The sequence below is a fragment of the Hyperolius riggenbachi genome, chromosome 3 (genome assembly GCF_040937935.1).
Source record: "Hyperolius riggenbachi isolate aHypRig1 chromosome 3, aHypRig1.pri, whole genome shotgun sequence".
NCBI classification, from domain to species: Eukaryota; Metazoa; Chordata; class Amphibia; order Anura; family Hyperoliidae; genus Hyperolius; species Hyperolius riggenbachi.
Genome location: NC_090648.1, coordinates 191,400,071 through 191,424,508, shown reverse-complemented (window position 1 = coordinate 191,424,508; position 24,438 = coordinate 191,400,071). Strand labels below are relative to the sequence as shown.

Here is a 24,438-nt window from a genome sequence, read left to right as displayed (position 1 = left end):
AGTCACTTGTGTCCCCGCAGGTATCAGTAAGTCACCACCACTGTGAGTTGAGATAGCCAAATAAAACTCCCATGGCTAAAACTACTAGTGCTGAAAATATGAAATGTGGCCAGCATGTTAAAGGAAATGTATTATAGTCAGTACCCGGTTGTTGCAGAATCATGGCATTGTGGAATGTATTAAGCTTGATTCATGCTGTTCTAGTTTGGAAGCTTTTCCTTCAGTGTTACACTAAGCTTTACTGGAGAGTTGCCACATCTCTGGCTGTTAAAATAACAAAACAGAAAAAGAATCACGCATCTACAATTTCAGCATCGGCTCAAAAAATAGTGTACTGACCTGCTGTTTAACTCTGGGCTACTGGTACAGTAAACAGCACTGCCAGAGCTCGGGACATTTCTAGCTGTGTACTTCATTCATTCATACAACTGTGCTATTATATGATCGGTTTATCTCATTACATGCCTTAAGACATACAAAGACGTTAATACTTACAGTGAAATGCTATAATGCCATCTTTGGACCACATGTGACATCTAAGGGTCCTTTTACACTTAATCAGTTGCTCCTAGTTATAACTGAAAAACAACTGGTTTTCAAAGTAATTCCCATGTTTTTCTATGGCTCAGTTCCCACTATACGCATTTTAACGGAAACTTTTTCACAATGCACTGCTATGGAAGAATAAAAACGCGTACCAATGCATACTAACCCATACCAATGCATTAAGTGTAAAAGGCCCCTTAGGGCCTGTTTCCACTATACGTGGTGCAGTGCGATCATTGCATCGCACCACTCCACATACAAACTGCCGTTAATGTTAGTCAATGGGACTGCTTCCATTGATGCACATTTTTGTTCACAGTGGGACACAGCCAAAAATCTGGATAGCATGCTGCAGTTTCCCACAGCACACATCCAATTCCCATAGGGATAGTATTGGGCCACTCCACACGGTGCACGGAACAATTTGTGGATGTCTGCAGTGCGATGCATTCAGGCGGCTAGTGGGAATGGCCCTTACAGTAGACTAGAGAGACAACAGGCTATTTAAAGCTAAACGTGAACAAGACCACGGTCCTGGAACCCACACAGGAATGATATCCCTGGAACTGCTGGTGCTGCACCTCGCTCAGGTCACCTCCCTGAGCAACAGACATACAGAGATTGAAGAGGCGGCACACAACTGGCTTTGCTATTTAAAGCATGTATTGAAAGCGGAGCAACACTACATGTTACGAACCATCACGGTTCTTCCTCAGGTGTATAAACATTATACACCTGATGATTCTTCCATCTTCTGTGATGGTTTGTAACAAGTAGTGTTGCTCCGCTTTCGATACATGCTTTAAATAGCAAAACCAGTTGTGTGCCGCCTCTTCACTCTCTATTTAAAGCTAAACTCTAACCAAATGTGAGAAACTATTCATCAACCCATCTTCAAGGTGATATACTGTGTGTGTGCGTGTATAATATGTTGTTTCTTCAGATTAGACAACAAGCGTTCACGCCACTGTTAATATTTAATTTCCTCTTTAACGTCCTGGAGGTTCATGGTGGGTCTAGGAATAGGAAGGACATTTTCTACAGCTTGTTCACATACTGTAGTAAAATCCCCCAAAGAGGTTCTAGGTCCTAACTAGGGAGGTTCAATGAGATACTAATATTTTCAAGTTGCTGCAAAGTTTGTTTTTTTATGACTGCCCCGAATGGCTGCCTGGGCCAAGGTCCCTCAATTGTATATAAAACAAACTGATAAGAAACTGATTCTTCCTTTCTGAGAAAAAACACAGTGCACAAAGCCAGATATCACCAGCAAGGTGGCAGTCTCCACACAGACATAAAATCGGCAGAGCTATGTGTGATGATCGCTGCTGCAGCAGCTGTTGCTGGAAGTAGTAGTGCTGCAGCTCAGGCAGTTCTGATCTATTTCCATGCAAGCTGCATAGCTTTGTCTGTCTTTCCCTGCTGTCAGCTTGTTACTGATTATCATTCACCTGTGTGGGAATCTGCATGTCTGCTCCCATTGGATGACCTCAGTATAAAGATCTGCTTCCTGCAGGGTTTCCTTGGGTTTTCATAGCTTCAGCTTAAGCCTGCCTTGCTGTCGCTTTAGCCCCCGATCGTGTTTCTTGTTATAAAGATACTTTGCTGGTCTTTGCATCATATATTGGTTCATTGCCAATATATATGCATACCAGCACGTTTATTATTTTCCTTGTATTTGTGTTACGTTGATACATCAGTGTCGCTGATGTATACGTACACGAACTGTTTATATCCTGTGTGCAGTTAGTCAACTTTCCAGCACGTTTTGGTAGGTTGCGCGTACCGTGACCACCCGTGCTGAGGTAGTTACCCTGCTCCTGGTTCTGTTTGTGGATTGCGTTCATCTCTGCGAAGAGATAACGAATCCTTCTGAATCCTGTTCTGTTACTGTTTGTGGATTGCGTTCATCTCTGCGAAGAGATAACAAATCCTTCTGAATCCTGTTCCGTTACCGTTTGTGGATTGCGTTCATCTCTGCGAAGAGATAGCGAATCCTTCTGAGTCCTGTTCCCTGTGTTACTCCATTCCTAGTCAGCGTTCCTGCTTATGTCATATATCGGTTCATTGCCGATATATACATATGTTAGTCAGACGTTACAAATAGTTTCATTGATAGCTGTAATTGTAATACGCTAGGAAAACATACTTATTGTATATTTATCTGTGTTACGTTCATCTATCTTAATCCTGCTATTTTCTGACTATCCTGTCCTGTCTTTGTGAGGCACGCCATCGCCGCATCGCATTGGCTGCCTCATTCCAGTCTGTCTGGTTTTGGACGCTTGCTGTCGCTAAGTAGCCGCCAGCTAGCAAGCGTTCATTCTGTCTACCTGTCCTGATCTCCTCAGTTCTGGTTTATGCACTCAGCGCTACTTTGCGCTGAGACGTTATCACGAAAGCATTGTTTGTGGCTGTCAGATCTGCACCGGCTCTGTGCGCCACAATCTCCTATTGGAGTCAGTCCTCCCCTCCACTTTACTAGGGATAGCCTGTTTCTTTGTGCTAGTGTGTGTACCTCCTCCACGTCAGCTCATGCGTTGCATGCTGACTGTGGAGAATACACCACCAAGCCTTACACTATGGTAAAAAAGTGACAGGGAAAACATACGGTGGTGGACACATCTGTTATTTTAAGATTCAGATAATGTCACATTCATTACATTTTCACTGGTTCCTGTTAGAATGTATTTTGAACATAATAGTGGGGGAATGCACAATTTAAAGGGAACCAGTTTAAAGGGTACCATGGGGATATGGTGGCTGCCATATTTATTTCCATTTCAAACAATGCCAGTTGCATGGCAACCTGCAGATATATTTGGCATGGTGGCATAGTGGATAGCATTCTCACCTGGTTCGAATCCCAGCCAGGGCATTATCTGCACAGTTTGTATGTTCTCTCTGTGTCTGTGTGGGTTTCCTCTAAACACTCCAATTTCCTTCCACATTCCCCAAAAAATACACATAATCTAATTGGCTTCACCCTGTAAAATGGCCCTAGACTATGATAGACATATCGCTATGGTATGGATTAAATTGTGAACCCCCTCTGAAGGACAGTTAAGTGTCAGCACTGTACAGCACTGTATAACATGTCGCTATATAAATTGTAAATAATAATATCTGAATCACACACCTGTAACAAGCATGTTATCATCTGTACGGTCCTCAGTCAGAGCACCTGATCTGCATGCTTGTTCACAGTCTAGCAATTTGCAATGTTAGAACGGGAAAAAAAATGTCACCCTCCATATCCCTCCCAGCTAGGGTCACTTTAAATAATCACCCAGAGGTGCGAGTTGGGATCAACAGGAACCCAGAACTCACTTTCATTTGCTGGATCACGATGAAAAGTCTATTGAGCCTGCACACCAAAGGAGAGGTGCATGAACAATGTAAATAATGACCGCAACAGACATGCTCGCTAATACTTTCTATATAATGTCTAAATAATGATGTAATTTTAAAATGTTGGACTTGATGTATTTATGCTACTGTGGCTTTATTTGACTTAAAATTGGTTTTAAATAAATCTATGCCACTGAATATTTCGTGTTTGTCATGCATTATTTGAGCATGGCTTTCTGTTTTATTTCTCTCTGTAGCAGCTCCAAAAACTGACATTATAATATGATTTGATTCTAGATCGCGGATTCCAGCTATTTTCTTAACCCATTCTCTGTTCTGCCAGTGAAATCTAAGTATAACATCAGTCTCCATTTGCTACTGTTTGACCTGGAACAAGTTTTGGGACTTTTACAGTCTTCTCAAGCCAATAGCCTGAAGTCAGCAAATTCTTTCCACAGCTATGAAGCACTGAAAGCAGCAAAAAGTTCCTCAGAGAAAAGACCTTTGACACTGAAGAGAAATAAAACTGCTGGATCGTTGTGTCAGATGGATGGACCAGTTTCTGAACTCCCTGCCATGGACAGTCTCAGTCGACCTTCAGAAGAAACTGGTGGCATTAAAAGACAGAAGAAATTCAAAAGTACAAAAAAGAGCAAGGCCCAGTCTTTTGGAAAAGTAGATGTAAACATGGCTATCGATACTGCAAAACTGCTTCTTTCCTGCCTCTTGCCTTGGGGCATAGATAAAGAATTGGACAACTTTTGTGTTAGGCACTTAGACATCCTAAAGCTTCAAGGATCAATCACGTTTGGAGTGGTATCAGACGTGGATCATTTATGTTTGATGTTACCTGGGTGGAATCAAATAAACTATGGCACGACTGGAATGACCGGAGATTCTCCTCATAATCTCCTGTCAAAAAGGGTGATTGAACTATCAGCAAAATATTCCCTTGTGGCAGAGAAGCAAAACAAGGAAAAAAATCATCCAGAAAAGTACTTCTCTGGCTTGATAGGCTTGGACAGTCTCTTATATTTTCTTAAGAAGCTCTTATGTGTCAGTAAAACGCTGCAGATGGATGCTTCCAAATATTATCAATTGGGCAGGTAAGGTACCTGAAAAAAGTTTGATATCCTGTTTAGCAAGACGTTTTGAATCAGGACGATACCATTTATTGGCTTATTTAAAAGAATAAGAGCATACTTTAAGTTTCCTATAAATTGTATAATCTTGATTCAAAACTTCTTGCTTTTACTGATGGCAAACATGGTACAATACCAGTGGCTTAGCAATAGGGGGCGCAGAGGTAGCGACCAAATCGGGGCCCTTGGGCCGGAGGGGCTCCGAGGGGCCCTCCCTCAAACACAATATTAGCAATATTGGCACTCTGCTGGTAATAATCACTTCTATAGATGCTTTAAATAGTATAAATCATTAACAAACTGTTTCTCATCCCCTTCTTGCACCATGGACACTGTTGAAATCCTTGGTAGGTTTTGGTGTGTCTTATAAAAAAAACGTGCACGGGGGCCCATAGCTCCTTAGCTACGCCACTGGACAATACTCTACTATAGCCTGTTTAGAAGTCTCTGGTTAAATTTGAACTGTTCTCTTTAAAGCACCTCTTCCTCAAGATCGATTATTAATTATTCTATTATTCTATGTTCTTGCTCCTTATCACACTATTACTGAAAGGTAACAAAAGTTGAAAAATAACATAAAGCACAGAGGCCAAGAGCTCATCACTGTGCTTTGTTTACCCCTCTCCTGCACAATAGGGAGGTGTGGCTAAGGTGCCATTCTCCAAGCTACCTAGTCAAGATTCAGGAAGGGGTGTGGCCAAGCTGCCACTTAACACCCTCTCGCATTGTAGTGAATGGTTGGGGGTTCACACTTGGGAAAGGAAGGGGGCATGGTCTCAACTAGTGTTGGGCGAACAGTGTTCGCCACTGTTCGGGTTCTGCAGAACATCACCCTGTTCGGGTGATGTTCGCGTTCGGCCGAACACCTGATGGTGTTCGGCCTTTTAAGTTCGGGTTCGCCCCGAACTTCTAATGGCCGCCGAACAGGGCCGAACAGGGCCCCTGTTCGGCCGAACAGGGCCCTGTTCGGCCGAATACTGCCCCCCTATGGGGTCGCAGGCATAAGGGGGGAGCATGCCCCGATCGCGGGGGGGGTCGGAAATTCCCCCCACCCCCTCCGCTAGCGCTCCCCCCTCTGCCCGCTTCCCCATTCAAAAGTTTAAGCAAAGTACCTGTAGTGGATGGCCTGGCAGTGGAGTGAGGAGGAGGAGTCCGGAGAGTGACGAGTTGAGGGAGGCCGGGCAGCGGGCGGTTCAGCGGAAGTACCCTTGTGGTACTTCCGCCCTTTCTCTGACCTCACGCCCGCTGCCCGGCCTCCCTCAACTCGTCACTCTCCGGACTCCTCCTCCTCACTCCACAGTGCCGCCCACTGCCAGGCCATCCACTACAGGTACTTTGCTTAAACTTTTGAATGGGGAAGCGGGCAGAGGGGGGAGCGCTAGCGGAGGGGGTGGGGGGAATTTCCGACCCCCCCCCGCGATCGGGGCATGCTCCCCCCTTATGCCTGCGACCCCATATGGCCCCCAAAAGCTGGATGTTCGGAAAGTTCGGGGTTCGGCCCGAACATGCCGAACATCTCGGCCATGTTCGGCGAACTTTCCCAAACCCGAACATCCAGGTGTTCGCCCATCACTAGTCTCAACAGAGATGGTAAAGGGTCCATTGACAATAAAAATGGAGCAGCATGGGTCAGATTACCATGCTGCTTATCCAAAAATTAAAGTGTTTCACAACTGTAATGTCATATTAAAACATTAGCGGGAGAGGGTGGAAGGCTAGGGAAGAATTGTAATTGAACCTGGACAGGAAGAAAGATCAACAGAGCAGACATGCAATTTGCATTGTCTAAAAGGAAATCAACATGGCAGCCTCTGCTGATCTCCTTGGCATCAGTTAGTGTCTGAAGCACGCACCGGAAGCAAGCATGCAGCTCATCTAGTCAGATTTTTGTCAGAAACATCTGATCTGCATGCTTGTTCAGGGTATATGAAGCAAAGGATCAGCATTCAGCAGGATAGCCAGGCAACGTGCATTGTTAAGGACCAGCTAACGCCCATAGGCGTCAGCAGGTCTTAAGTGGGTTACCATGGAAACGGCCACTCGATCGAGCGGCCTTTCCATGTCAGTTCACGGAGGGTGTCTCCGTGAACAGCCGGAGAGCTGCCGATCGCGGCTCGCCGGCAAAATGTAAACACGCGGGGAATAAATCCCCGCTGTTTACATCATACGGCGCTGCTGCGCGGCAGCGCCGTAGAGTAGATCGGTGATCCCCGGCCTCTGATTGGCTGGGGATCGCCTTCATTTGATAGGCTGAAGCTTATCCTACAATGCGCACGATGGATATCCGTCCTGCGCTGCTCACAGGGGGAGGGAGAGGGAGGGAGAGGGAGAGAGCGCCAAAAACGCTGCGGAGGGGGGCTTTGAAGAGCCCCCCCCCCCGCAAAGCGCAGCAAGCCGGCGGCGATCAGACCCCCCCAAGAGGACATCCCCCTAGTGGGGAAAAAAGGGGGTAAGTCTGATTGCTCTGGCTATTTCCTGATCGGTGCTGCGGGCTGGAGAGTCCATGCAGCACCGATCAGAAGAAAATCCCCTGGTCCTTAAGTTGTTAAAGGAAATGAATGTGGAAACCTCCATATTCCTTTCATGTCAGATGTATTTTAACAGCTGTACTCCTAATAGAAAACAGAAAGCACTGTTGCTAAGGCTGATAGGAAAAGCAATTTGATCTTGCTGTCAGTTAGAGAAGTCGCGAACCTCCGATTTCGGTTTGCGAACCCCGTTCGCAAACTTTGGTGGAAGGTTCGGTTCGCGCGAACTTTCGCGAACCGCAATAGACTTCAATGGGGAGACGAACTTAAAAATTTTGAAAGATTTCTACTAACTAGAAAAATGATAGAAAACATGTTTTAAGGAGTCTAATACCTGGAGGAAGTCATGGTTAAGTGAAATACACATCAAAAGTCCCAGAAAAAAATCTGGATTTAACACAAAGCAGTGTTTTAAGGTCAGAAATCTCATTGAATGTTCAATTGCAGGCCTACACTGCTTTACATCATCAGGAAGTGTAACCCCTCTCTCCCTCCTCCCTCTGTCCCTCCTCCTCCTACAAATCCTTAAGCAAGCTATTTTTCTCTTGGATATATCATAATGGTACATGCTAGGCTGGCTTCAGCATGTAGTGTTGGTGGTGGTATAGTGGTGAAGTGAGCTACCTATCACGCACTCAGACCTGGGTTCAATTCCCGGCCAAGGTATGTAAGCTGGCTTTTGACATACTATAAATCTTTAAGCAAGCTCATTTTTCTCTTAGATATATCATAATGGTACATGCTAGGCTGGCTTCAGCATGTAGTGTTGGTGGTGGTATAGTGGTGAAGTGAGCTACTTACCATGCACTCAGACCTGGGTTCAATTCCCGGCCAAGGTATGTAAGCTGGCTTTTGACATACTACAATTCCCTGGAAGACAAGACCCTCCTCCCTCAGGGAGGAGGGAGAGAGGGAGTGAGGGAGGATGGAGTAATATAAGGAATAACAATCAGCTAGGAACAATCCTACAAGAGCCTAACTAAACTCTCCCTAGCAGAGTCTGTCAGCAGCTGTCCCTTAACTAATTACTGTAGACAGTTATGCCTGTAGGTAGTTATGCCTTTTATAAGGGGGGGGGGGCTCCAGGAGTGAGTGTAGTTTGATTGGCAACAATGTGCCTGCTGACTGTGATGTAGAGGGTCAAAGTTCTGCTCAATAAAGCATTATGGGGGCGAATCGAACTTCCGGGAAAGTTCGCCTTTGCCGGCGAAGGCGAACCACCCAAAGTTCGCTGGCGAACCGTTCGGGACATCTCTACTGTCAGTTTCAGGTGCAGTTTCTTAGCTAGCTGCAGATTGAAATGGATGGATACATTTTAACAATTAAAAAAAAAAAAAAAAAAAGACTAGTGGAATGATCTTTGTTTATGGCAATTTTTTTTTTACTGAAGTGGAAATTTAAATTTAAAAAAATATTAGTGAACAAAAAAATGAGGTTACTGTCTTTATTCCAAAATACTGTTTGCATGTCCGGCATGTTTATCTTTTACATCTATAATGTTTGAATCACTAATGTGGAATAAGTATGCGATTAAGTGGAGTCAGAACACCTGATGTACATATTCCTCCTCATTCAATAAGTACAGTAATTCATGCTAAAAGATAGTGCTACAAGCAAGCAAGGCACATTTTTAAAAGAATTTGACATTGGCACCTCCCATATAGCCCTCACTTTTAGATTCCTTTAATGTGTAACTGCTAGGATGGAAATAAAGGAACTGTGCTGTGTTTCTAAAGGTGCCCCAAAGCCGTTACCTGTTCCTAGCTTGGAGTTCTAACTTTTCTCAGACTTCATTGACTCCATGATAGATAGTGTAGGCGATCTACACTTTACTCCTAGAGGCGCCTACATTCTACTCCTTAAAGGGAAGGTCCAGGATGATTAAAAAGTAAAAATCTACTTACCTGGGGCTTCCTCCAGCCCCTGGCAGCTGTCCTGTGCCCCTGCCACAGCCCCACTCCCCGCTGGTGGCCCGGAGTCACCTTCAGTACAAAATGCCTCCTGTGCTTCAGCGTGCTGCTCACAGAGTCGCGCTGACGTAGTTTGCACTGTAGTTCTGCATCTGCGCAGTACAGTCTGGATGACATCAACGCAACTCCGTGAGCCACACGCTGAAGCGCAAGTAGATGCCAACCTGGCGAGGTTGGCATCTGAATCGGAGGGGACCGGGAGCCACTGGAGTTGCGGCGAGGGCACAGGATGGCTGCCAGGGGCTGAAGGAAGCCCCAGGTAAGTAGATTTTTACTTTTTAATCATCCTAGACCTTCCCTTTAAGCTGCTTAGGCATTTTTTGTATTGACCTGAGGAAGCGGGCCATGACCCGTGAAACGTGTCATCAATTTTTTGAATAAATATTTTTCCAGTTGAACTGGTGTCTGTATCTTCTGCAAAGGTAAGTGATTACCTCTCATTTACACTTTATATTTTAAAGTTTTAACACTCATATATTTAGTGCGCCTCCAACCCACCCCTCTATTCATTGACTCCATGTTGCTTCACAATCAATTGTACTCTAGATCATTAAGCTAAATCACTTGTGTTTGTGATTTGTAGTGGGTCCCAGCCCTAACAGCCTTGGAGCTTGCAGCTTTAAATACAGTTTAGCAATGCCAGCTACAATTTAGCATTGTCAGATTATTTTGGATACATTTTTTGTACATAATGTATTCCTTATTCAGAATGAAAGATGGTACGCTTTGCCCAGATGCATGCATGTCACAGCAGTACAGCCTTCTGCACATCTGGAAAGAGAAGTGGGCTTTATTGATGGGCCTCTGCAGCATAATGATGCAGGGATGTTGCCAAATTGATATTGAGATTGGAAGCTTGATTTGCAACAACACACCTAAGCTGTTTTTTATGGCTATGGGGCTATTTATAATGATGGTGATCAGCTGATCACCATAAAAGTGCTTTTATGTTTTTATAATTTAATTTTTAGCAGTCATCTGTTGTTCTATTTATAAAAGGTGATGGTTCATTTAAAGGATTGCAGCATTTACAAGTGCTCACCAATTGCCAGTGATCGCCACTTTTACCAATAATTATTGGTGTTGATCGGCATTTTCATAAAGTGGTGATCAGCGTGATCACCAGGACATATACTTCACCATGAAATTGGGGTTACCACTTGATCTGCAGCAGCAATGGAAGGCAATGTTAGACCTATTTTTGGCGAACAGCTGTTAGCCAAATGCAATTTGAAGCTTTGAAGTGAATTTAAAGTGAATTATGCTGGGGATGGCCAGTTCAGGGTAATTATGGTAGGTAATCCATAATGAAATTGCCATGTATTTGCAAGCTGTCCCCTATGATGCTGTTGAAATTTCAAACATTCTTATTTAGGTTTTTAGTCCCAGGGAAGATTTTCCTACTTGCGAGTCACTTTGTTAGTAGTTTAGAGAGCCCTACCAGAAAGTATTATGTATTATCAGCCGATAAAAGAAACCCACCAGTCCCCTCTTAATGCTTTATTTAATGTAGACAATCTTAACAAAATGCTTTTATAGGCCTCATAGCAGGCAAGAAAACACACCACCATCATCTTCTCAGTGAGGTTCAAGGGCTTTAAGGCTGCATGCAGTGATGATCAATATGGATTGCAGTTCATTACCCTAGGTTGTACCCAGTAACTGAAGCTTAAACAACGGACTATTCATTCTTATTATATGATAATAACTATATGTGCTCTTGCAGTCAGGAAAAGATGGAGTCTCTACGGGGCAAATGGAAAAGTTCTGAACATTTCACTTCATCAACCGATACACTGCAGGGTAAGAGTACTAGCTGCATGACTCTCAATGTATAAACCATACATTTGTAATGCCCAACTTCAGCAAACCCACTTGCTTTTGACAGTAGAAAAAGTCTCTAATGTTGTTAGGGCTTTCTGTGTCCCTGTTAAGGGGAATTTATCCCATGTCCTGGTGGCTCCAGGTCATCTAGATATGAATTGCCTGGATACATTTGTGATATTGTTGCTGGCACAGGACATGACATATGTTCACAAGCTGGTAGACAGGTCCCAGTATAAACCCAAAAAGGATTCTAACCCACCAAAACTTAAACACACTTGAAGTGAGAGGGATATGACGGCTGACATACTTATAGCGCTTCTATAAGTAAGATCAATGTGTAATGTTTATTCTGTGTATCCATACATAGAAAGAAATGGGTCCAGTTTTCCTGATCCGGAAGCCATGCCATTAATGAAAGTATTATCATCTTGGAAGGATCAAGCCGTTCAGGTATTTGTTTCTTATACTAAATACATTTATTGTGCTGTTTTTTGTATTGTTGGGTGTGTACATGATACACCAAAAATGTAAAATAAGTATGACTGAACAAAGATGATTTCTGATTGTCCACAAACTATGAGAGCCGAATCCGGTCTGCTAAGCTTTCTTTAACCAACCCCACAAGTAAATTTTTTTAAATTTATTTATTAATTTTTTTTTATAAAAAAGTGTATTTTTTAATTAATTTCTTTCCCACCCCTCCCTTCCCCGCCAGCCAATGACGGCGATTGGCTGTCATAGGCATCAGCCTATGAGAGCCGATCGCTTCTGAGCCTCCCCAGGGGACAGCCGAGTGACACGGCTGTCCCCAGTACTGTGCTGCCCTAGATCACAGAACTGTACAATGTAAACAGGTGGCGGTTTCGCTGTCTAACAGTCTCCTAGCGATTGCTGCTGGAAGACTGATGATGGAGCTCCATCATTCAAGCGGAGATGGGTGTGCATCGGCACGCGAGATCTCCTGCAAAACCCCGCCCCAGGACTTGGAGCCTTTTGGTGTTAGAGGGGGGGGGGGTTAATAGTAGGTGATCATTGTGTCCTTTAAAGCGGTTTAAAACCCTGACATAATATTCAATAAAAACATGTTTTCCTACTTTTTATATGCCATACGGTAATATTTGCATTTGTGCATAAGTATTATTATTCTTTTAGAAATTATAGGTTCCCAAAAGTACAGTTTTTTGCTTTGTGAGCTGACTTTGCATTTTATTAATAACTGGTTTTATTCATTATGTATTGAAGGCAGACATGCTTTGACTCTCTGTCTGTGCCGAGCTGCTTCTCCACAGTCAGAGAATATGTCACATTCCTCACTTGATACATTTAAGTAAACACAAGATAACATAATCTACAACTTCGGATGCGTCCACATTTCACTGCACTGAACTTTCAAGATCTGTGTGTAACCCTCCGAAAGCTAATCTAGTAAAAAAAAAAATCCTGGTTGCATTTAATATGCAATAAATAATGTTTTAGAGCAAAGATGAAATGCTGCTTTAAAGGGTCTCATCAGTGTGAAACAGTAGTGTAGGGTTTTGTTTGGCTTTGAACAGCTTTGAGCAGAGCTTTTCTTAAGATTGGCATTGCAATGTGTTACTTACTCCACAACTTATCAGGACAACCATTATTTTCTGATAATTATTGTTTTATCAAATGTACCCCCTACCTCACCCAAAATATACTTTAGATTGATCCATCTGCATTAGCGTTTATTGGCAGACATTTCTTTCACTCTATTCAAGTTGACCACGAGGCCCCTAAACAAAGCACTGACAACAAAACTGTTTTTCTTAAGTATAGGTTTCAGGTAAGTTGACATTAAAGTTTCTTGCTAAAATCTGTCTTTAAATGCATCATGGAGTTGGTGTGGGGGAAGCCAGGTGGCAAATTATAGTGTTTTGCAGCTCACTGCCATTTTCATGCAGAAATCTTGGTAAAAGTGAGTTTCCTAGTCATTGTGACGCACTATAATCAGTGTTGCAGGCATTTAAATCCATCTTGGTCTGCGCAAATACACTATTTGTCAATCTTCTGACTTGATTGAAGAGCTCCCTGATAACTGTCCACTCATTCACTCACAACTGAAGTACTGCCAGTCATTTCTGGCTGCCTGGACATGGGGAAGATGCCATTCACCAAATAACACTACTGGGCTCCTTCCTTTATTTAGGCAGTGGAAGAGTCTTTGGTAAAAATTCTAAATGAGTGCACCTACATTCTTGAGCAACTCCGTTTAGCAAACCCCAATCTTTGTCCTGTTAATTAAAGATGGTGGCAGAAAATCCCATATTTAGCAAATTACATAATTCACCAAATACACCATAGAAATCACCTTAATACGGATAGAACCATAATAGTTTAGTGGCTGCTGAATGATGGAGCAAATAGGACACCGGGGAATATTCAATAAAAGAATAACTTGCATTGGATTGAATTACAGTGATTGAAACACATTGGCTTGGATTACTATGCGTGGCTTATGGTTTTTTTTTGTTTCTATTTTTAAATACTTATTGGAATAGTTAGGGGTATTAATGTACCTTTTAACTGCTCCTCCTTAATCAGAGCTCCCCTATTACAGGGGACTTTAGGATTCCACTTAAATTTCCCCATACTATTACCATTACTACTATCACCACTTCTTTGGGCAGATGGGGTGAAAAGGGCCCAAAAACAGAAACTTGGGGAACCCCATTTTCAACATTGGCCATTTTAAACAGTGTTTGGATGACAGTTTTCTAACAATTTGCAAACTTTACACAGAAAGCAAGTATGAAGCTAATAATAAAAATGTACACCAAATATCTCTGTAAGGTCTGTATTTTAACAGTAATACCATTTTAGCAGTATCTTAGTACCACATGGGTTTATATGAATTGATACTGATTAAGGTTTATATGAATTGATACTGATTAAAGGGACTAGCATGCTAAGATAAACCAAAGAGGTGTTGTTATGTTTATTACATCACAGGTAACAGAAGCAATGCAAGCTGTTTTACTGGCAGAAATCAAAAGATGGATGGAACCACTCAGACAAACTGTCATAACAACGCAGCCAGCCTGTGTCGTGGACAATGGATACCCCAAAACACCTCTAAAAGGAGAAAATGACTATTCTGAACACATGCTTAATACCACCCCTACACAGAGTAAGTAGAGAGAATATGATCTCTATTATGTTTTTTTAATCTATTAATGATTATGAAATTATTTGAAATGGGTTATGTGCTTTTTTTTTTTTTTTTTTTACAGAGTGGTGAAATGTTAAACAATTTATTTAATAAGGACATGGATCACATTAAAATCCTTATAGGGTTTTAATGTGATCCATGCCCCTATTAATGTAATTGCTCATAGTCATTTCAATATGAAATAAGAAGCCTTCCTAAACGAAATTAAAATCTCACCTGTCATACTTATCACCAGAACAGGTATCCCACTGGGAAATCTTTCCCTTTCTCTTGCTAACAGTGACAGTCTTAAAATGTTAAAAATTCACTTAACTTTCCTGGTGCCAGCGGCGACAAATGCAACATCTCTCCAACTGATATGAATGCTTAGAAGGGATCCACAGAAATAGCTAGACTGACAGACCGTCATTAGACATAGTAATTTAACAGCTTAAGGCAGGGGTCACAATTATTATTGCCGAAAACAGACTGTTTTTTTACATTCATTTTTTTTATTAATTTGCGTTCCTATAAAAAATGTTGCATGCAGTTTTTCAGAAAGGCTAATGAAAGTCAATGGAAATTTGCATTCGGTGTGTGAATTTGTTGCAAGAACTCCATCTTTTTCACACATGCAAAAAAAAAGCAAATGCGAAGACGCACATTTTAGAATGCGATTCTCCATTGACTTTCATTGGATGGGCAGTGAATGAGCGTTGGCACATTCACAAAACACGTTTGAACCCTGCCTTACACTTACCACTCCAAAAGTAAACATTAATACTTTGTGGAGCTAGTTTTTTATAGAAGTACAGTATTAATATTATTTTTTAGTATTATTTTTTAAAATGATTATTATTATTATTATTATTATTATTACCATTATATGGTATCAGCATTGATGTCATTAGTAGGAACACTTTGAAGTATTACTAGTAGATTCTCCCTTTATTTTCATTCTCATCTGTATTAAATACATGAAATCATATTAACATTTATTGGAAACTGTATTCACAATTTTAATTTCATTACTTGTACAGTGATTGATGTGGTTGGGGTTTAACCACTTGAGGACCACAGTCTTTCTACCCCTTAAGGACCAGGCACTTTTTTTTCCATTCAGACCACTGCAGCTTTCACGGTTTATTGCTCGCTCATACAACCTACCACCTAAATGAATTTTGGCTCCTTTTCTTGTCACTAATAAAGCTTTCTTTTGGTGCTATTTGATTGCTCCTGCGATTTTTACTTTTTATTATATTCATCAAAAAAGACATGAATTTTGGCAAAAAAATTATTTTTTTAACTTTCTGTGCTGACATTTTTCAAATAAAGTAAAATTTCTGTATACATGCAGCGCGAAAAATGTGGACAAACATGTTTTTGATAAAAAAAAAACCATTCAGTGTATATTTATTGGTTTGGGTAAAAGTTATAGCGTTTACAAACTATGGTGCAAAAAGTGAATTTTCCCATTTTCAAGCATCTATGACTTTTCTGACCCCCTGTCATGTTTCATGAGGGGCTAGAATTCCAGGATAGTATAAATACCCCCCAAATGACCCCATTTTGGAAAGAAGACATCCCAAAGTATTCACTGAGAGGCATAGTGAGTTCATAGAAGATATTATTTTTTGTCACAAGTAAGCGGAAAATGACACTTTGTGACAAAAAAAAAAAAAGTTTCCATTTCTGCTAACTTGCGACAAAAAAAATGAAATCTGCCACGGACTCACCATGCCCCTCTCTGAATACCTTGAAGTGTCTACTTTCCAAAATGGGGTCATTTGTGGGGTGTGTTTACTGTCCTGACATTTTGGGGGGTGCTAAATTATAAGCACCCCTGTAAAGCCTAAAGGTGCTCATTGGACTTTGGACCCCTTAGCGCAGTTAGGCTGCAAAAAAGTGCCACACATGTGGTATTGCCATACTCAGTAGAAGTACTATAATGTGTTTTGGGGTGTATTTTTACACATACCCATGCTGGGTGGGAGAAATATCTCTGTAAATGACAATGTTTTCATTTTTTTTACACACAATTGTCCATTTACAGAGTTATTCCTCCCACCCAGCATGGGTATGTGTAAAAATACACCACAAAACACATTATACTACTTCTCCTGAGTACGGCGATACCACATGTGTGGCACTTTTTTGCACCCTAACTGCGCTAAAGGGCCCAAAGTCCAATGAGTACCTTTAGGATTTCACAGGTCATTTTGCGACATTTGGTTTCAAGACTACTCCTCATGGTTTAGGGCCCCTAAAATGCCAGGGCAGTATAGGAACCCCACAAATGACCCCATTTTAGACAGAAGACACCCCAAGGTATTCCGTTAGGAGTATGGTGAGTTCATAGAAGATTTTATTTTTTGTCACAAGTTAGCGGAACATGACACTTTTGAAAAAAAACAATTAAAATCAATTTCCGCTAACTTGTGACAAAAAAATAAAAACTTCTATGAACTCACCATACTCCTAACGGAATACCTTTGGGTGTCTTCTTTCTAAAATGGGGTCATTTGTGGAGTTCCTATACTGCCCTGGCATTTTAGGGGCCCTAAACCGTGAGGAGTAGTCTTGAAACAAAAATGACCTGTAAAATCCTAAAGGTACTCATTGGACTTTGGGCCCTTTAGCGCAGTTAGGGTGCAAAAAAGTGCCACACATGTGGTATCGCCGTACTCGGGAGAAGTAGTACAATGTGTTTTGGGGTGTATTTTTACACATACCCATGCTGGGCGGGAGAAATAACTCTGTAAATGGACAATTGTGTGTAAAAAAATCAAAAGATTGTCATTTACAGAGGTATTTCTCCCACCCAGCATGGGTATGTGTAAAAATACACCCCAAAACACATTATACTACTTCTCCCGAGTACGGCAATACCACATGTGTGGCACTTTTTTGCACCCTAACTGCGCTAAAGGGCCCAAAGTCCAATGAGTACCTTTAGGATTTTACAGGTCATTTTTGTTTCAAGACTACTCCTCACGGTTTAGGGCCCCTAAAATGCCAGGGCAGTATAGGAACCCCACTAATGACCCCATTTTACAAAGTAGACAACCCAAGGTATTCCGTTAGGAGTATGGTGAGTTCATAGAAGATTTTATTTTTTGCCACAAGTTAGCGGAAATTGATTTGAATTGTTTTTCTTCACAAAGTGTCATATTCCGCTAACTTGTGACAAAAAAAAAATCTTCTATGAACTCACCATACTCCTAACGGAATACCTTTGGGTGTCTTCTTTCTAGAATGGGGTCATTTGTGGGGTTCCTATACTGCCCTGGCATTTTAGGGGCCCTAAACCGTGAGGAGTAGTCTTGAAACCAAATGTCGCAAAATGACCTGTGAAATGGCAGTGACAGGGGGTGACAGGGGGTGATTGATGGGTGATAGGTGATTGGCAGGTGATTGACAGGTGATCAGTGGGTTATTACAGGGAAGAACAGATGTAATTAATGCACTGGCGAATTGATAAGGGGGGGTCAGAGGGCAATCTGAGCGTGTGGGCGGGTGATTGGGTGCCCGCAAGGGGCAGAATAGGGTCTGATCTGATAGGTAACAGTGACAGGTGGTGATAGGGGGTGATTGATGGGTAATTAGTGGGTGTTTAGAGGAGAGAATAGATGTAAACAATGGATTTGGGAGGTGATCTGATGTCGGATCTGCGGGCGATCTATTGGTGTGGGTGGGTGATCAGATTGCCCGCAAGGGGCAGGTTAGGGGCTGATTGATGGGTGGCAGTGACAGGGGGTGATTGATGGGTGATAGGTGATTGGCAGGTGATTGACAGGTGATCAGTGGGTTATTACAGGGAAGAACAGATGTAATTAATGCACTGGCGAATTGATAAGGGGGGGGTCAGAGGGCAATCTGAGCGTGTTGGCGGGTGATTGGGTGCCCGCAAGGGGCAGATTAGGGTCTGATCTGATAGGTAAAAGTGACAGGTGGTGATAGGGGGTGATTGATGGGTGATTGATGGGTAATTAGTGGGTGTTTAGAGGAGAGAATAGATGTAAACAATGGATTTGGGAGGTGATCTGATGTCGGATCTGCGGGCGATCTATTGGTGTGGGTGGGTGATCAGATTGCCCGCAAGGGGCAGGTTAGGGGCTGATTGTTGGGTGGCAGTGACAGGGGGTGATTGATGGGTGATTGATGGATGATTGATGGGTGATTGACAGGTGATTGACAGGTTATCAGGGGGGATAGATGCATACAGTACACAGGGGGGGGGGGTCTGGGGGGGTCCTGGGGAGAATCTGAGGGGTGGGGGGGTGATCAGGAGGGGGCAGGGGGCAGGGGGGGGATAAAAAAAAAATAGCGTTGACAGATAGTGACAGGGAGTGATTGATGGGTTATTAGGGGGGTGATTGGGTGCAAACAGGGGTCTGGGGGGTGGGCAGGGGGGGGTCTGAGGGGTGCTGTGGGCGATCAGTGGGCGGGGGGGGCAGATCAGTGTGTTTGGGTGCAGACTAGGGTGGCTGCAGCCTGCCCTGGTGGTCCCTCGGACACTGGGACCACCAGGGCAGGAGGCAGCCTGTATAATACACTTTGTATACATTACAAAGTGTATTATACACTTTGTAGCGGCGATCGCGGAGTTAACATCCCGCCGGCGCTTCCGTATGGCCGGCGGGATGTTATGGCGGGTGGGCGGAGCCAGTTGCCGGGGGAAGCGCGCGTCATCAATGACGCGATCGCTCCCCCGGCGTAGCAAAAGGACGCACCGCCTTAAGGCGTATTGCGGTCCTTAGGGGATCCACTTTGCCGCCGCCCATGGGCTGTGGGCGGTCGGCAAGTGGTTAAAGGATCCCATGTTACCATTTTAGCAATTTGTGTGGTACAAGGTACTTTTTTGGCATACACATCAGTACGCTGCCGCTGAGATGGCCACTGAAATTCCCAGTGGCGTTAAATACTATTCCTTCTTTGAGTCAGAGAAAATTCAGTGATTTCCGGTACCCCAATTTACCCATGCAAAAGCTGCGGCACCCAACTGAGGTGCTATGCGGATCAGGAACGGATCTAGACCAAGTTGCGCCTGGGGCAAGGTCAGGTTTTGGCGCCTAAACTGCCATTTCCCATCCAAATTTTGCCACCTTTTTAAGAATTCAACAAACTGCGCCTGGGGCAAGATACCCGCTTGCCCCTCCCCCCCCCTAGATCTGTCCCTGTGCGGATGGCACATGGCGCCGAGATGACATGCTTCAAAGTCTTGCCCCATGGTTAAGATATTTAAGCTGCACATAAACCTTTCCTGAGTAAACAAAACTTATTAGCATTTGATACTTGTGCTTTTTGGAGGGGTGCCTTTTTTTTCCACTACTGCTTAAAGACATGCATGCTGGTATCAGCATGAGAGAGGGAAATCAGGATATCAGGGGTACCTCTTTGCCATGGAGACCACAGCCATTAGAAAGAAAAAAAGAAACAAGAAAAATAAGCCCTTTAAGCCCGTTTGTAAAAAAGATGATCAGGATAATGGAGAGCGTATAGCAAATTTTTTATAAATATTTTAAGTTGCATTGTGACGATCTGTGGAGCAAACAAATCTACATTTAAAAGATGAACTATAGTAATAATTTCTCACCTGCAATTGCTGTAGTATCAAGTTTGGAGTGGGTGTCCGATAAGTAAACTGTATTTTGTATTGTTTCTTTACAATCAATCAGCTGTTTTTCTAAAGGCAGCTTTTTTCCCCCTCTCTGCATCCTCTGCATCAGTAGTGCATACAACACAGTCACATCCCGAACATTGACTATTAATGAACATGTTACTGTGCAGTACTTTATACTCAACTACAATAATACTAGGTAACCCTATAAGCTTAATATTTATTTACATAAACTGTGCACTATAAGAATAAAATTGAGTTTCTTGATTTAATATTCCCCAGACTATATTCTGTTTATTTTAATTCTATTTTCTCCTTTAAAATCACTAGCGTTATATTTTGTGTTGCGAATGACACTTATTTCTCGTAAGCGAACGTATATCCATTTATACTTCAGCTTCCAGCTTTTGACTTCAGCTTAATATTAAATCATCTTTAACTTATTGAATTGAAATGTTTTTTCTTTGTTTCCCGTGGCTTCGCCATAAAGCTTCTGTAGGGTAGAGAGAAAGCATGCTGAGTCCTTTAAACCTAAAGCCAATTCCTTTTCTTCCTTTGTGCTTTTTACTGGAGAACTCCTTAATGTAGGAGAAATCAGATTTGGTGTGTATTTTTACACAAAATCAAATTGCACAGGCGCCACACCAGCACTTCCATTTCTTCCCTAGCACTAAGGAGGATAAGGTTCCACCACTGCTCCTCACCGCAGAGACACATTCTTACAGGAAAGGCCTGGCTATATAGTGGACACCTGCTATTTCTTAGAAATCTCCTCCTGGATTTTCTTGGCAACTTCTACAGTTTTCATTCTGTAAGTTAAATCTGATGTGGCAATTTTATACAAATGACTTATAGCAAGGCAGGGGTGTAACAATAGCCTCCACAGGGGCTAAGGGACCAGGTCCTTGGGTGCAGAGTAGCTGCAGTGGAGCTCCTTACTCTACCTCGTTCCAGCAGATAGGTCCTCTCTACTTCCTTCCACTTCCTCTTCAGTGTAGCTGCCATGCAGCCAAATAGAGCAGGGATCTCCAAACATTTTTAGGACAAGGGCCATATCGCCATTCCTGAGAGTGCTAGGGGGTCGAACTAACAAAATGAAACACATTTTTTTGCTGATTGCTGCTAGATGTACTGTATTTGTAACATTTTGTCAAATGAAACATTTCCATGGGTAGTAACCTATATACCGTGTGCAGTTAGCACAGTGGTAGCTGCTAATCAGCGGCTGTTACTGCTGCTGGCATAGTGGCGGCTGCTAATCAGTGGCTGCTACTGCTACAGTGGTGGCTGATAACCTATAATCGAGCAAAGAGGTAGAGTAGCAACACAAGGTGGCCCCTGCATGCGGCACCCGAGCTACGGCCTGTTTTCTGCATGGAATTAACAACTGTAGAGAGCTTTGAAGGGCTAAAGGCTCAGCGGGCCATATTAGTCCTCCGGGCTGGACTTTGGACATGCCTGACCTACTGGCTTCCAATTCCTGTCCCAAGACGAATGACGAAGGCGCAGAGCGCTGAAACGCGTAATGACGCAATAGGCGCACGTAGCTACCGGGTCCATCCTTTCCAGACGCTGTCACTCAGGTTCCTGTGGCGTTTTTTATCCCGTGTTGCTGGCCATAGTGCGGAGGGGGCATAGGCAGGCTGTACTGACGGATTGTGATGCTGACCAACCTAGCACCTGAGAGTTTGATATGCCTTACATCTATGTGGATCTAGTAAGTGCAATTTTATCTTAATTGTGAAGCTTATTAAAGAAGAAGGTGTTTCACCAGAGAAGCGCTCCTTTTGCTTTTGTTTAGTCCTGTCCCAAGACTTGCAGTGTCAGGAGCCCCTAGGTATTTAGCTACACGATGGATACACTGAAGGGGAAGCTGTTGTGCAACCAGAAAGCACACAAAATACCATGTGGGGAGGCAGAGGGGGGCACAGCCTGCCTAATTTTGTGTGGGAGCCGGGATGGTTAAAGTACACCTTCACTGAGTGAGGTATGGTTGCAACCATATTTAATTCCTTTTAAACAATACCAGTTGCCTGAAAGTCCCGCTGATCTCTTTGGCTGCTGTAGGGTCTGAATGCAATCAGCCTAAAGTCAGAAACATCTGATCAGCATGCTTGCTCGGGGTCTATGGCTAAAAGTGTTAGAAACAGAGGCTCAGCAGGACAGCCAGGCAATCTGTATGGTTTAAAAGGAAATAAATGTCAGCCTCTGTATCGTTCTTAGTTCAGGTGTTACACCCCCGTATCAAGGCATAGGTAACATCTACCTTTTTCCACTTTGCAGTCCTCTGTGAGAGACAGTCTGACATCAGTCAGTGCTGAACCTGTGCTAAGTATTGCTTGCTCTGTATTTAAAATCAAACAGAAAAACTGGAGGCAGAGGGTGTACATTATGTTTGATTTGATTGCACATCTAGCACAGTAACCCCTAACATTTTGCATTTTAATTGGCACTTATTTTAATCCTGGGTTAAGCTTTTATAGCTGGCTCTCAACTCACTTAATCACTACTTCTCACGTAATTTCTGTTGCCAGAATTTCATGGGCCCTTTCCCGTTCGGCACATTCCAGACCCCTCTCTCAATCCTCCATAGACACAAAATGCTGCCACTAGGCATAGATTGAGCATAGTTGTCGACAGAGAAGACCAGCGACACACGGAGCTCCATTATCGAATGGAACCTGGAAGAGGTGAGTCTGTGTTCCCTGCCTATGCCTGCTGCTCTAATTTCTGGAGGGAGGAGCGTTGAAGGGGGTCTAAGGTGAGGGAGAGGGCAGCCGGACCTATATCAGGCTACTTATATTAGGGGCACCTATTCCAGGCTGTTAAATTCAATCACAGCGCCAGGGATTATGTTGTAAAGGAACTCCAATCCACCTCCAGAGGCCCCTCCTGCATATGGGTGCTGTATGGAATATTCTCAGCGACCCAAAATACCCCTGGTGACGGCGAGAGGCCGAAACTAGTCGGGACAAGAGCGGGCTATGCATCTTTGATCGCACTTGTTGCTGAGTACCACAGGGTGGGAAGCGATCTAACCACAGAGGGTCATAATTGGTGTAGGACCCTCATGATGTGAGTTTTTTACTGTATTTATCTATCATTTCCAAATAAAACTTTGCCTGACATTTATCCACTGAGAGCACCTTCTCCTTTTTTGTTTCATTGGGTCGCTGAGAATATTCCATACAGCACCCATATGCAGGAGGGGCCTCTGGAGGTGGATTGGAGTTCCTTTACAACATAATCCCTGGCGCTGTGATTGAATTTAACAGTGTTTCTGTGGTAGGGTCCTACCCTAACACAGAAACACTGTTTGTGTGGTAGGGTCCTACCCTAACACGGCTGCAAAGGTTGTTGTCACAAAGAGAGAAAGGAAGAGGATTTTGATATATCCTTGTGGGGCGCCTCTACTTACTATAAAGAATACTTATACCAGGCAACCTATACTGGGGGCACCTATACCTGGCTACCTATACTGGGGGCACCTATACCTGGCTACCTACACTGGGGGCACCTATACCTGGCTACCTATACTGGGGGCACCTATACCTGGCTACCTACACTGGGGGCACCTATATCTGGCTACCTATACTGGAGGCACCTATACCTGGCTACCTATACTGGGGGCACCTATACCTGGCTACCTATACTGGGGGCACCTATACCTGGCTACCTATACTGGGGGCACCTATACCTGGCCACCTATTCTGTAAGTATGTTTTGTTATATCCTGCCTGGCCTGCCTCTCCAATTTCTGTTTTGAGGAAGGGGAGGGGAAGGAAGTTTTGAAGGGGGGCCCAATGATTTCTAGTTATGCCCTTGGCTGAAAATTAGAAGTGCAATGGTGGACTTTCTCTTTTGTGGACTTGCAACATTTGTCACTATAACTAAAGAACACAGAGCTTTTTCATATATTTGGACACTTTATATTTTTTCCTGCCATGACTGGGGAGTAATTCAAACATGTGTCACTACTGCGCACATGGAAAAAAGGTGCCTGGAAAAAAAGGGAGCAGAAGATTGCAGCTAGAAGTATGTTGTTAAAGTTAGCAATATTCTACTACTGAATTCTGATAGTAAAATATCGGTAATCTTTACCGATATTTTACTTTGACTAAAGCTAACACAGAACCCTCCTTCTATCGATGCCTAACACAGACGTATCCCTCTACCTATGCCTAACCCTTAAGCCCCCCCCCCCCAGGTCGCCTAACCCTTAACCATCCCCAGGTAGCGCCTAACCTCCATCGGTGGTGCCTAAACTTTAGCCTCCACCCCC

At 43.3% G+C, this 24,438-nt stretch overlaps 1 protein-coding gene across 5 annotated transcripts in view; it reads left to right on the top strand.

Annotated features, from left to right (window-relative positions):
* The window catches only part of WDR72 (WD repeat domain 72), a 558,532-nt gene that overhangs the window by 461,009 nt on the left and 73,085 nt on the right, over positions 1–24,438 (top strand). For all 5 annotated transcript variants that reach the window (XM_068275478.1, XM_068275479.1, XM_068275474.1 and 2 more), the window contains 4 exons: positions 4,195–5,003; positions 11,264–11,340; positions 11,732–11,814; positions 14,338–14,515. In XM_068275478.1, coding sequence (XP_068131579.1) covers positions 4,195–5,003; positions 11,264–11,340; positions 11,732–11,814; positions 14,338–14,515 — 1,147 coding nt within the window. The remainder of the gene's footprint in view (positions 1–4,194; positions 5,004–11,263; positions 11,341–11,731; positions 11,815–14,337; positions 14,516–24,438) is intronic.